The sequence below is a fragment of the Hyaena hyaena genome, unplaced genomic scaffold (assembly GCF_003009895.1).
Source record: "Hyaena hyaena isolate Hyena2069 unplaced genomic scaffold, ASM300989v1 scaffold_214, whole genome shotgun sequence".
NCBI lineage: Eukaryota > Metazoa > Chordata > Mammalia > Carnivora > Hyaenidae > Hyaena > Hyaena hyaena.
In genome coordinates, this window is record NW_024080842.1 from 2,413,081 (window position 1) to 2,426,564 (window position 13,484).

The 13,484-nt window shown below is 56.6% G+C and overlaps 1 protein-coding gene across 9 annotated transcripts in view; it reads right to left on the reverse strand.

Annotated features, from left to right (window-relative positions):
* TCF7 (transcription factor 7) overlaps positions 1-12,683 on the reverse strand; it is a 32,522-nt gene extending 19,839 nt beyond the window's left edge. For 8 of the 9 annotated variants that reach the window (XM_039242260.1, XM_039242261.1, XM_039242259.1 and 5 more), the window contains exons 1-3: positions 12,259-12,683; positions 12,032-12,098; positions 11,419-11,543 (exon numbers count right to left, since the gene is read on the reverse strand). In XM_039242260.1, the coding sequence (XP_039098191.1) occupies positions 11,419-11,543; positions 12,032-12,098; positions 12,259-12,510 (444 nt within the window). In that variant the 5' untranslated portion in view covers positions 12,511-12,683. Of the gene's footprint in view, positions 1-11,418; positions 11,544-11,746; positions 11,804-12,031; positions 12,099-12,258 lie in introns of those variants that run through there. The other variant, XM_039242262.1, reaches the window with a different exon arrangement.
* Positions 12,684-13,484: the final 801 nt, after the last annotated feature.

Below are 13,484 nucleotides of genomic sequence, written 5' to 3' on the forward strand. Positions count from 1 at the left end.
GTGAGGAGTGGGGAGGGCGGGTATGGGGCAGCCAAGGGGACCCAGTTGGAGCTAGAAAACCCCCCTTTTTTTTTTTCCCCCAAAAAGCAGTAGACAGGTGTGTTGTCTAAGAGGCAAGGGAGCATGGAGGTAAGGGCAGGAAACAGAGATGCCTGGGATCAAATCATTCCACCAGCACTTCTAAGGTGCACGTCTCCCCAGCTATATAACGTTCATATCTCACAGGGTTGAGGTTGGGATTAAATTAATGAGGAATGAAATAAAAGACAAAACAGACCAAGGCTTTTCAGGAAAGCCAGACCTTGCGCCAGGCTGGGGCCACGGCTCTTGATTTCCTTTGGACTCCTGCCTGATCGCCAGGAGGCCAGACTGCTGAGCTCCTGATGGGCCTTCACTGACCAGAGCCAGGGGGCTGGAGGCAAAAGCGGGCAGCGATAACAAGAAAAAATTGCTCTCAAAATGCCCCACCAGGGCTTGCCCACGGTGCGGTGGGAGGTGACACAGTGACAACAGTGACAACACACCCCCAGGGACACCTCAGCTTCCTCAGTCAACCCATTCCCAGTGACTCAGGGCCTAGGACCCTCACTAGCCCAACCCCACATGACAGAGAGGAGGGCACCTGATCCAGACAGACCCAACAGTGAGCTCCAACCTAAGCCAGGACCAACATTAGAGCAAGGGGTCCACCAACAGACAGTTCTTAAGTTTCATCGTGCATCCTTTTGTCAGGCATCAAACCTGACCCATCTTAAACGTTATGGGGAAACACTTTCCAGGGCGATGTTTATTCTGGAAGCCCTGGGCTCCTGCTTCCAACCAAACAACACAACCCTTTTGGTCCTAAAAGCCCTGACTTGTCAGACATCCAGGGAGGACAGTATCCATCCCTGACCCGGGCCCACAGCTGCGAGGTCACACCCAGGAGGGGCACTGAGGGCCAAGTCTGTCCTTGGGGCCAGAGAATCCAGCTGGATTCAGCTCCTGAACCCAACAGGAGTGGGAGTTCCACTCAGCGTGGGGACCGGCAGCGCCCCCATCGCCACATATTCGAGGGCAAAGGAGCAGAGCAATGGGGAGCATGGGTTTTGACGTAAAATAGGCCTAAGTCCAAGCCCTGACCCTGCCAGGCACTAACATGTTCTTACCTCTCTAAGCCTCAGGTCCCCCATCTGTAAAATGAGAGCAGTCTCAGCTTCTTCTGAGGACCTTGATACTGGGATTAAGAGCCCCAGGCACAGGCCTGGCACTTGGAAAGTTCTCGACACAAACATAATTGTTGATGTTGTTATTCTTCCAACAACTGTTTACTGAGCACCTACTCTGTGTCACATTCTGTGCGGGGCACTGAGATCCCAGCAGCGAAGAGGGCAGATATAGGCCTGGCCCAGTACATCTTTCCCATCCCTTTCGGATCCCAACCACCATCCCTGAAAACCCACCTCAACATGGCCGTCAGCCCTCGTGGGCTCAGCAATCCCACTGTCGTCTGTCCCTACACCCTGTGGACTACGGTCCCCCCCAAGCCCCACCCATGGGGCTGCCCACCACAGCTGGGCGGCTCCCACCCCCACACTGCTCAAAGCCGGCCAGCACGCTGTGGGGTGGCTGCCGCAGCCTGGCACACACGAAGTAGCCGCCCTGCCTGGACCCAGGCTGTACCCAACAGAGACCTCACTGCTGCTGGCACAAGTCTCTTCACAGGCTGCCTCTCTGTGTCCCTGAGGGCCCACCCACCCTCTGCCTGCTTGGCCACTGGGCCAGCCACAGAACCATCTGATTTGAATGAAACTTCAAACTTAATGACTTTCATGCTGGTTATTTAAAACGCAATGTAATTTTCTTAAACACCCTATTATTTCCTTTGATAGCTACAAAGCTTCCCCCAATCCCATAAGCATGTTTATTTTTAGGGAAAAGAGTGGTTTGCAGTTGGTCATAGAGACCATAGGGAGAGGGAACCCACAGAAAGCAGGGCAAAGAGTCAACCATGGCAGCCTGGAGATCCACAGCCAACCTGCCTTCCTGCTGCGGCCGGCTCTCCACAGACACTACAGGGACCTGGGCAGGCTCCTGACCTTCTGACGCCAGCATATCAGCCAGCAGCCCTCCTGTCCACCACCTGACACTGGCCAAGTCCGCCTTCTCAGGCTCCCTGTGCAGGCTGCCCAGTGTCCTCATCTGTAAGATGGTTCTACTGGCTTCCAAGTGAGCCTCCCACAGCCATTCCAGGCATGCACAGGGCTGGGAAAGGGGTCCTGGGTCCACCGACACACCCTCAGCTGCCTCCCTCTTGGCTCCTCCAGACATTCTGCCCCGGGTAAAGCCTTGGGGCCTGAAGCTTTGACCAGCTGGATGAGATCTTTGCCCAGATAAAGTGGCCCCAGGCGGTGGCTGCCCACACTGGGAGGCTGGGTGGGTGTGGCCCTGCCAGTCGGGGCTCCCTGGCAAGGAAGACAGCCTGGTGGTGGGTGTGCGTGCAGAGGTCAGCTGAGCCCCACCAATGCGGGGCGTCCTCTGGGAGTGGCTATTTTTAGATCCTAGGCTTTCATGTGGCCAAATGATGTAGAGTTTACAAAGCATCGGTAATGCGTTTCAGATGGCGGCCCAGCAGAATCGGAGGCTGGGCCTCTGCCACCAGAGCCAGGTCAGAGTTAGTCAGAACGCCCTAAGCCTGGACTCCTGTCACCTGTCCCTCTCTCCCTCCCATCTTTCTTGCCTGATGGGGAGGCTGGCCCTGGAGCAGCCCTGGCAATGCCCAGCAAGCCCCACCTGAGGCCCACCTGAGCCGCAGGTGTCTCCAGCTGTCACTTATCTGGACATCAGCAATCCTTCACGGCCAGGGATCCCCACTCCTGACTTAGACAAAGAAACTGAGACCTAGAGAGATTAAGAGATTTGCTCCAGATCACACAGCAAGGGGAGAAGTTGGGCCTGCCTTCTGGCTTCTCTGCCCATCACAGCTCCGTGCCCTCATGGGCTACCTGGGCTTTCAGGGAGGGAGGACCAGCCAGCCCCACCTGGGCCAGCCTGGATATGGTGGGCTGGGGCAGCTTAACTATGCAAACCCCCAGAGCCCACTGTTCTTGGGGCAGGCCACGTCCTGCCTGTCCACGCCTCAGCCACACACTAGTCACTGAGAAGACGACAGTGTGGGGCCCAGACAACTTTCCTGTCTCTGGACCGAGAAACAACTGGTTGTTTAAATGGGAGAGGTGAGGGGTAGGGCAAGCTTACTTGGCAGAATGTCTGTCTGCTTCCTCTGCTCTGCAGGGAGCTCTGGCTGTGGATTGGCCGTGGTACCCATCTTCCTCAAGGCTCTAAAGCCATGTGTACTGGGCAAAGCCCAGGCAGTCGGCCTCTGTGGGACCGTCCCTCACATACGAGGGGACTGCACCAAGGGGAGCCCAAGATTCTAGCAGGACCAGAAGGAGCCAAACCCTATGACCAGGACAAACCCACCCGGGCCGCACCTTGGAGACTTTGTGTATGCCAAGGCTGGTGTGGGCCACATCTTTTAAAGGGAGGGAGGTGGTGCCAAGACCAAACCCCTGGCATCATGGATCTGTCAAGTGAGGCACCAAACTGCCTGAAGGAAGAAGCTAACAACGCCCTGGATTCTCAGAGATCCTCCCTAGACTGCTGGGGCCTCAGAGTCTTGCTAAAGACAATGTTGATAAGAGGCGCTCTCCTCTACACCGTGGTTAAATCACCAATGTGCTGAGGGACCTGACCTCTGGGGTTCAGTTCTTCCCAGTAAACCAGAAGCCAAGACCCTGGAACCATGACCCTAGAGACTGACAGTCAAATGAAATAACATGAAAATGGAAACTTCCATCTCTGAGTCTCTCTTGCCTTGCATGTGCCAACATACTAGGTCTCCCTTGCCCAAAGCCCACCCCCTCCCTTGGCCTTGCCTGCACTCTGCCTATCAGCCCTGGGCCTCCCGCATCCACCCTGCACCAGCTGCTGCCTCTGCCTGCCTTTCCCTCCATGCCCAACTCAGACCAGCTGCCAATGGTCACCACCTGGCTCTTTGCTCTGCCAACACACCGCATGTGCCTACCAGCCACTCCTAGGCTCTGGGACCAGTGCTGCCTGCATATCAAGGTCACATGCTGGGCCCTCCCTGCTGGCTGTTCTCCAGCCTCACCTTGTAGTCCTCATGGGCCTTGGGCTTTGCGCTACCCTTCCAATGACCAAGAACACACTGATTTCTGCTCTTCTCTGCTCAAACTGCCCCTGCCCTGCAGAGCGTTCTCTCACTTTACCTGTGCAGCTTCCCGCCAGCTGCAACCCTGCCCTCTCAAGAAGCCTTCCGGGCTGCCCCCCACTGGCCTCTCCCTCCTTACTGCACTTCATCCAACCTGGTCAAAACCTCAAAGCCAGCTGTGAACCCTCAAGAGGGTATCTCTTCCTCAAGGGGAAGGGAGAGACTGCTGCCCCTCTGTGCTAAGCCAAGGCCAAGCATGCAGGGGCCCAGAAATGCCAGGAGGAGCCCGGAACCAGGCTTCTAGATACGGCAAGCACTCTGTCACCGGGCAACTGAGGCCCTGAGTCCAGACAGGCTGGATAGCTGTGCTCTGCACTGCCGCAGGGGAGCCGGATGCTCAGCTGAGGAAAAGCAGGCATGGGGCCGAGTCCCCCCTCAGCTCCAGGAACACTCCCCCTACCCGGCACAGCACCCTCTGCAAGAGCTGTTCAGCCCAGTGCCTGCACTCACAGCACCTGCCACATACCAGGGACCCCACATCCAGCGCCTCCTTCCATGCCCCAGGAACCTAAGGAGGTCAGAACCCTCATTCTCCTCGTTTCTAGATTGGGAAACTGAGGCTCGCAGCGGTTAAGTAACTTACTTTGGGCCTCTCAGCCAAGGAGTGGCAGAGATGGTGTTCGAGGGTATATCGTCCAGACAATGCCCTCCTTCTCCATGCCTCTAAGGGGACTTGGATAGGTCCCTTCCCTGACCTGGCCTTCCTGTCCCCACCAGTAGAAGGAGGGTAATGACCCAAAGATCTGTGCACTATACTGTTGGGGAAGGGGGAGCCCTGTGACCTGATAAAACACCTGTTTCCTCCACCAGAGTCTCATTTGTACACAGCAGCAGGAAGCAGCCAGTCACAAGGCGTGAGAGAGTATGACTATGGCTTCAGGATCACAGCTGCCTGCGGAGGCTCACAGGGCGGTGGTGGCACCCCCCTGCCCCTCCACGCAGCTGTACCACCCTACTCCAGCCTGACCTCAGCAGTCATTTGACTGGAGACCAGGGCCCCTGCAGCCCCTTCTCAGAGCTCGGCTAAACCTCCTTTCCTGCAGGGGCAAAGGGTGGGGTGTGGTCTTGTGAGACCAAGAGGCCAGGGGCTGCTAGTCTCGGGGAAGCCACCACCAAGCCCTCCCTCACCTATCTAGGGGCACCTGGGGGGCAGGCAGAGCTGGGGGAACATCCCCATCTGTCAGCTATGGAAACTGGCCTGGTGAAAGAAACCTTGGTGCGATTGGGTGAAGGATACCTGGGTCTCGGTGACCCGGGCCTAGGTTGGTCACCTAGGGTTGTGTCAGCCTCTATGCCTCACTGAGCTAGAGGAGTGGGCTGGCAGTCCTCTCTAACTGCAACTCCTGGGGATAGAGTGGGGCGGGAGCCTTCACCATGAGCGTCCTTGGTGCTGCTTTCCTGGCCCTGGAAGGTGCCCTGAAGGTAGTCACACCTTGAGGGCTGCAGATTTTCCAAATACCACAGCCAATACCACACAGCCTTCCAAGTCAGGAAGGAATGCAAGTCACAATAACTCTTAAGTCCCAATGCCTACCACGAACCAAACCTATTAAACGAACAACAGAGAACAAACTCCATGCTAGAGTTTGCACACTTAGGCCCTACAAGGAACCCGCAGCAAACTGGGGCCACAGGGAAGCAAAATGCTATGATTCTTCCTACCCTTTTTTTTTTTTTTTAAGATTTTATTTTTTAATGTAATCGCTACCCCCAGTGAGGGTCTTGAACTCACAGCCCCAGGATCAAGAGTTGCATGCTCTACGGGCTGAGCCAGCCAGGCACCCCCGATTCCTCCTGCTTTTTGACCCCATAACTCTCTTGAAGTGTACTGTTCCAGGAAAATAATCAAAAAATAAGAAGTGATTTGTACACGTCATCATTCCCACTGTAATGAAGGCAAGCTGTGAGCAAACTAGAAGCTACATGAGGGATAACAAATAAAGATGCTGTATGTGGGCACAGTCTGGGGGCCTGCAAACATGCACTCCCAGACCAGGGGAAAGGGAAACACTGGGGCAAGACACGAGGGGGTGAATGCAGAGCTAGCCGTGTGAGAAAAGGTATGAGCACGGCCTAACCAAATGGGTCTTTTCCCTATTTTTCTTACCAAATAGCTTAAGCCCCAGACATCTTCCATAAAGCGCTTCTACATGGCTGGAGAAGGGGGACCTCTTTCAGGTAACTCTCTGGGGGGAGCAGGAGAGAATCTCAGGATGGAGTGAGTAGTGATAGCTCCCATCCTGGCTCCAAGAACAGTACTTTCCCGCTCAAGAATCCCTAGATGAGGTAGGGCAGCAAGAAATGGGCCTGTATACCTAAGTCCCTGCCCCAGAGCAGGCCCCAGGGTTCAGATCCCCAGATGTTGGGGTCCAAAGTAGAGATACAGCCCTCCAGATGGGAGTCTATGCAGGGCCTACCAGTGAGCCACCACTAGCCCCAGAGGAGCCAGGAGAGCAGGGAGAAGGGACGGGTTACTGCCAAACTCCCACCCCTTGAGCCCAGGACACGCTGGGCACTTCCTGGAACTGATGGCCTCCAGTCTACACTCCAGCTCTGGGAAGAGGGCTCGCCACTCCCATTGTGCAAATGAGAAAACTAAGGTTGAGAGATACTTTTGGCAGATGGGCTGCCTTTGGTCTAAGTATAGGGAGTACATCATAAAGCAGTGCCAACCACCATGGCCTGAAGAGCTACCAAGGTGGGCCAGGCAGCTGATGCCTGGGGGGGAATGATGGAGGGTCCCACTTAGATGTTCACAGGAGGTCTCTCTGGGAAAGTGATATTTGAATTAAGCCCTGAATGAAGCATGAGAAGGTGGCAGCTACATGAGAGAGAGCTGGGGAAGAGAGTTCCAAGCTGAGGAATTAAGTACAAAGGTCCTGAGGGGGGAAAGAACCTGACGGGTATAAAACAGACTGGGACACTAAAGCTATTTAGGGAGACAGAGTATGGCGATGATGAGGAGGGGCTGTCAGCAGGAGCTGGCCACCCAGGCATTCAGGGTGTGGTGAGAGGTTTGGACTTTACTCCAGAACAGTGGGAAGCCACTGCAGGGTCTCATCAGGCAAGAAATGAGACCTGATGGAAGCTCGGCTGCTCTGTGGAACTTGGACTGAGGGTGAGGACATGGGTTCAGGTGGGGGCCAAGGTTGAGGCAGAGGGAGGCCAGAGGCAGCCATCAGTGCCTTCTGGGTGAATGATGGTGACAGCCTGGGCTTTCGGTGGCACCTGAGGCAGAAAAGTGAGAGATGTGGCATGCTTGGAAGGGAGCCCAGGTACTCTGTCCTCATCTGCACTTTCAGGAAGCTGCTAGATGGACCCTTCTCCACAGCCCACCGCCCACGTGGGGGCCGGCTCCACCCAGGATGCCCCAGTAGGGGCTTTTGTGACAGCACTCCTCCAACCAGGGTCTGTTTCCAGTCTATTCAACAGTCTCTTCTACTTAACTAGGCCACTCCCAGAGATAGAGAGGCTAGGTGTGATCCGTCTGGTGCCCAGCCTGGTACCAGACTCCTCCTAACAGGCTTCACTCCAACCACGGCTGGTGATCAACCACGACCAACCTTCCCCAGAAAGGCCCACCGGCTCCCTCTGTCTGAGGCTATGGAGGGCTGGGTGGGTGTATCTCGAGAGCTGCCCTGGACGTAGTGGTCTTGTGTCAGCAGCACTTCCTTCCCCTGCTCAAGTCTTGCTCATACTTGCACCTCCTACTCCCCCCCCAGGGCTCATGAGCACAGCCCTCACCTAACCCCAGACCTTGGTGCCGGGAAATGGGAGCTCCATGGCCAGGAGCCCAAGCAAGAGTCCACTGCCTCAGCTGGGCTCCCCCACATTGGAACTGATGCCTGACCCCTGGCTTGGGGCATGCACAGACACCAGGACTGCCGTGGAGCTCAGGGAAGAGCCAAAACGCTCAGCCATTTTTTTTTCCAATTGAGATCTAATTTGCACATCATAAAATTCAGAATTTCAAAGTATACAGTTCAGTGGCTTTTAGCATGTTCACAAGGTTGTATAATTTGCACCACTATCTAATTCCAGAACACATTCATTACCCCAAAAAGAAACCTTATAGCCATTGGCAGTCACTCCGCATTGCCCTCCTCCCTTGGTCCCTAGCAACTGCTCATCTGTGTTGCATGTCTATACATCTGCCTATTCTAGACACTTCATCTAAATGGCCAAAGGCTCAGCAACCTTCCAGACCAAAGACTCTAAGTGGAGGGGCCACAAGAGCAAGGGAGCTTCACATTCTTTCTGAGAAGAGGATTCGCACCAGACTGGCAGTCACGCACGTCCAAGAATCGAGGTTTCCCTAGGGAGCAAGGTCTTACTCATCCCAGAATTCCTTCAAAGTCAGGCCCAGTTGACCTTCTCCCTCACCCCTCCCAATCTCAGAGGAAAACAAAGCCAACAAAACAAAAACAAGCCGTGGCTACTGGTCTAGGCCAGGAACTGTCTACAAGCCTACATTAGATGCTTGACAAACATCAGCCATGAAATAGACTGTGACCAATTCTCCTTTTCCAAAACAGAATTCACAAGAAGCCACGTATCAAAAAGAAGCATCTTTTCAAGTAAAAGATCTCCCTCTGCCCCCTGGCAGTTGGCTGTGAGGCGGTCATCTGGTCCATCGCTCCTAGCAAGGTTTGAGTCTATGTCCTTTGAGGCAGTCAACACGGTAGCCACATGGTAGCCACCCACACGTGTGCACAAGAGGGCCCTGGCATGGGCTTTCCCCACTGTCTGGGGACGTTAAGCAACTGGCCTTAAAAGCTCTTCAGCACAAGTGCTGACCACTTAGATTCCCTCAGAGTGGCAAAGGGGACAGGGGGCCTAGGTCTAAGGCACAGGGGCTGGGCTCCGTGACATCTGTGCCCCGAGGAAGGGCTCAGGAAAGCAGAGCTTCCGAAGAAACCTCCCAAGGCAGGTTTTCCTCAGGGCCCCTACAATGGACTCCTGACCCACTGTAAGAGTATCTTTTCTGATAAACCTGTTCCCAAAACATCGATTTTGCTTTTAAAAACCAACCATAATTTAAATGCCCAACAACTTTTTGGGTAACACCAACAACTACTTCTATTTGTTATTCATTTCTTAACTATCAGGTTTGCTTTAAAAAGGTTCGCTTGTATTCATGTACCTCTTCCTCACCCAGTATCACCCTAGCCTAGGCCCACGCCTCTGTCCTTATTCCCAGCCCCATGACACAGCAGATGCCAGCACACAGAAAGCCAACTCCAGACCTTGCCTTCTTCCTCCTGTGTGCCCAGAAGGCAGGCAGTGGGAGGCTGAGGCTGGGTAGCGAGAACAAAGGGACTTACCTCTACAGCAGAGGCTGTGACACACAGAAAAGCATCCACTATGGCTTGAGAAAGATGCCGAAGTGGGGGAAGAAAAAAATGACACAGGCCAAGGGAAGAGTGGTGTGCCTGCCCTCAGCCCCCACCCCTAATCCTGACTGCTGGAGGTGGCCATCCGTCCGCCTACACTCTGACCAGTGTGAGCTAAAGGACACCAAATGGTCCTATCACCACACTGTTACAGAGAAGGGGGCCCTCCCACCCTTGCCCAGGCCATGAAAGGAACGCAGAAACCCCGCTGCCTCCCTGCAGCACTGTGGAATCACAAGAGGCTGGAAGAGAGCCTGCCCTCCTCGGACAGTTCTTGGTCTTAGGAGGCCTTTAGTCTAGGCATGGTTGTCACAGTGACCATAGTGCCCTGTCCAAGCAACTCCCCTACCGGTTTGCAGTGCTGCGTTATGTCAAGTCAGCCCCAAAATCTAAGGGTTTACTCGTAGGAGACCCTGAAAGCATCTATGTTAAGCGTCTGCTGGTGCAGGGTGGAGGTCTCTGGGGAGAGGTGTTGCATGAGGTGGCGAGGTCAAAGGGCAACCGCCTCCCCCACAGCCTTGAAGGAAGCAAACACCTCACAGACGGAGCCACCCTACAGCAGAAAGACCATTAGACCAACACACTCCTGCGTTTGAGAAAATGGGGAGGCCAAGGAGCTCATTTCTAGAGTCAAGAGTTTACCAGGTTTTCCATTCCGCGTTTCTGGAGAGAAGAGGCAATCTATCTTCTCACCTCCCACTGGCCTCGGCACGAAAACAGCTTTTAGAACCAAATCTCCTCACCTGTGATCTGAAACTGCCTGGCAGTCACCGCCTGGCAGTCACCATGCTCCCTCGGGGTGAGCCCCACTTGCCGTGTGAGCCTGCTGCCTGCTGGCCCCTCCTGCACTGGGCCTCCTCTTGCAGCCCTGAGTCCCCCAAACATTTCGTGTACTTAAGGAGCTCTAGTCTCACCTCTGACTTGGGCCAGCTGAGGACAGTCTGAAACTCTAATCTCTTTTTTTTTCTAAGTGCAGCTGCACTGCTCCAATGCACTCAGAATAGGCTCTTCACCCTTTCGGTCATTGGTACCAATGAGGCAGAAAAGCATGGTTTGTAATGATCATGGGAGTCTTTCAAAGCACTGAACTTATATTTAATTAGCAAAATCATTCACCAGGTCCCTTATCCACACCACTGATTTGAAACACCTCTGCAAGCCCTTCCTGGTGCACGGGAGAGCAAACCAGCCTCATAAAAACCCACTTTCTACCCACTGCATTCGTGGTCTTTCTCTGGCAAGGGTGCATCCATGCCAGTAAGGACAGAGTGAATACAGCCTGTTTCTCCTGCAGAGCCAGGAGCTCTGAAGCACCCCAGCATTTCTGCCCATTCCTCCTAACACCCAGGCTCCGTGCTCAGGCTCAGGGAGAAGGCTTAACTGCAAAGCTCACAGCTCAGACCACACTACCAACACCAGCACCTCAGGAGGGGAGGGGATGGTGTCAGCTCAAAACTTCTCGGAAGACTCTACCCTGGCATTACCAAGCATCAGGACGGAGCCTGCACCTGCTTGTGAGCAAGCTGGGAGAACAAAAGCCAACAGCTGGAGGGAAGGGGCTGCCTGGGCGGTCTCTTCTTCCTTCAGCTACTCCTGCCTCTGATCCCACGGGATGTATATGGGAAAAAACACCAGAACAGAGTTCTCACTTATCTATTTTGTTCTAGGCAAAAGTCACTTGTTGCCCCTGCCTCACGTACCTGGTCGAGGAGGTAGCAGGCAAGAGGCCTGCGGGCTGCCGGGGCCACTTACCAGCGGGGGCTGCGGCTGGGGGTGCTGCCCTGCTCCCGAGGGGGGTGGGTAGTGCATGAGCAGATTGAAGGCGGAGTAGACGGTGTCTTTGTACATGCCGCTGGCGCACTCCGGGGCCTTCAGGCCTGGAAAAACCACAGCTGGGTGAGAAGCGCCCGCCCGGCCAGAGGGGTCGGCTCTCCAGAGAAACAATTGCCGAGGCGTCCCGTTCAAGTTTGGGACTGAAGAAGGGGTGCCTCGGTACCGAGTTCCGACGAAGGACCCCGAGTCCAGGCCTCCCCTCGGCGGCCCCTACTTGACCCCCAGCCCGCCCCTCCGGCCAAGGAACCTGGGCCAACGTTTTCTCCTCAAGACTGGGGATTAGTCAGTCACCTGGGCAGGAGGGGAGGCGGAGATGGCGGGGGTCTGTTTACTCCTATAAAGGTCAGGGCACCGGAAGTGACTCGAGCCCGGCGGCGCCCGGGAAACCCGCCCCCCACTCCCCCCCCACCGGTTTTGCCGCCTCCTTTAGTTGCCGTGAGGCGGGCACCCCCCTCCACCCTCCAGTCCCCGGTGGCCCTCCCCTTTCCCACCCGGGCCTTAGCGGGTGGAGGGAGGCCAGGCTGTAACTCACCGTCTTCCAGAGACTCTGGAAGTTTGTCGGGGAAAAGTCTCTGCGAAGTGTGTTCCCTCCCGAGAGCCTGCGGGGAGATCCACAGGGGCCGTGAGGGGCAGGGGGCTCTCGGCCTGGGGCAGGAGGGGTCTGAGGGACGGGTACCCCAGGGGCCGGGGAGGGCGGGGCCAGCGGGGCGCGGGGGGCGGCGGGAGAGCTAGAGGCGCAGGGCACGGGCCGGCGCTCACCTCCGCCCCGACCTCCGCCTCGCCGTGGGCCCCGGGACCGGTCCCCGGGACCCCCGCGCCGCCCGCTGCGCCTTCGGACTCATTGACCAGCGACGACTTGAGCTCGGCCAGGTCGCGCTCGGGGCCCGCGGCGCTGTCGCGGCTCTTGTCGTCCTGCTCCTCGCCCTCGTCCTGGAAGGCCAGCAGCTCGTCAGGCGCGCCGAGGTCGTCGCCCCCGCTCGCGCCGCCCCCGCCCGAGTCCAGCTGCGGCATGGTGCGCTCCACCCGCGGGGACGCGGGGCGCGGGAGTGCGGGGCGCGGAGCCTGCCCGGCAGGCGGCGAGCCTGGAGTCCGGACCTCCGAGCCCGAAGCGCGGCGGGCGGAGCGCGGGCTGACTCCGCCTGGGCGGGCTGCGGGCGCGGGGCGCGGGCGCCAGGCTGAGCGGCTCCGGGAGCTGGCGGGTCCGAACATCAAAGGCGCCGCCGGCCGAGTGCGGGGGGCGGGGCGGGAGCGCCGGGGGCGGGCCCGGTGGTGGGCGGGGCCCGATCGCTCCGCCCCGCTCCTCCTCGCCTCGGAGAGGTCGGGACTCGACCGGCGCGCACAATCTTAAAGGGCTCGCTCTCGCGGGCGTGACTCTGAGGCGTCCGACAATGAAAAGCATCACCCTTCTGAAATGCGAGGACTCTGAACGAGACTCTTGACCCTACTTCCTCACCTACAATATGGGTTTCCCTGTTCTGCACCCAGGTTTCTCCACCTAGGCCCTGGGGGTGACCTAGAACGCAAGCCAAAGTGTGAATTGCGTCGGCCAGTACGTCAAGGGCTTGAAACGGGGACTTCCTAGAGATGGAAGGCTGTTCGAGGCCGTGCTCCAACCCCAGCTGGCAGGGTTAGGGTTCCTCAAAGTCTCATTCTCTGCCCTATTCTGCAACCCTAAACCGATCTGGGACTTCCTTCTAGGCAGCCCACATACAGCGCGAACACAAGCACATGCCCATCACACATTTACTCAGCGTCTGTTGCATGCGGAGCTAATGCATCACACCCCGTGACGTTTCTCAGCCATGTGGCATCTCCGAGGCGCGAAACAGCCAAGAGGATGAGGAGGAAGGATCCTCCAAACCCTCCAAACCCGGTGCCGATCTTTCACCGCCTCCCCCCCCCCCCCTGCCAAACTCAGTTCCTTGCCTAGAACCTGCGGCGCAGGGATGCGAGGCATTGGGCAGCCACGTGGGCCGCGGGATTCC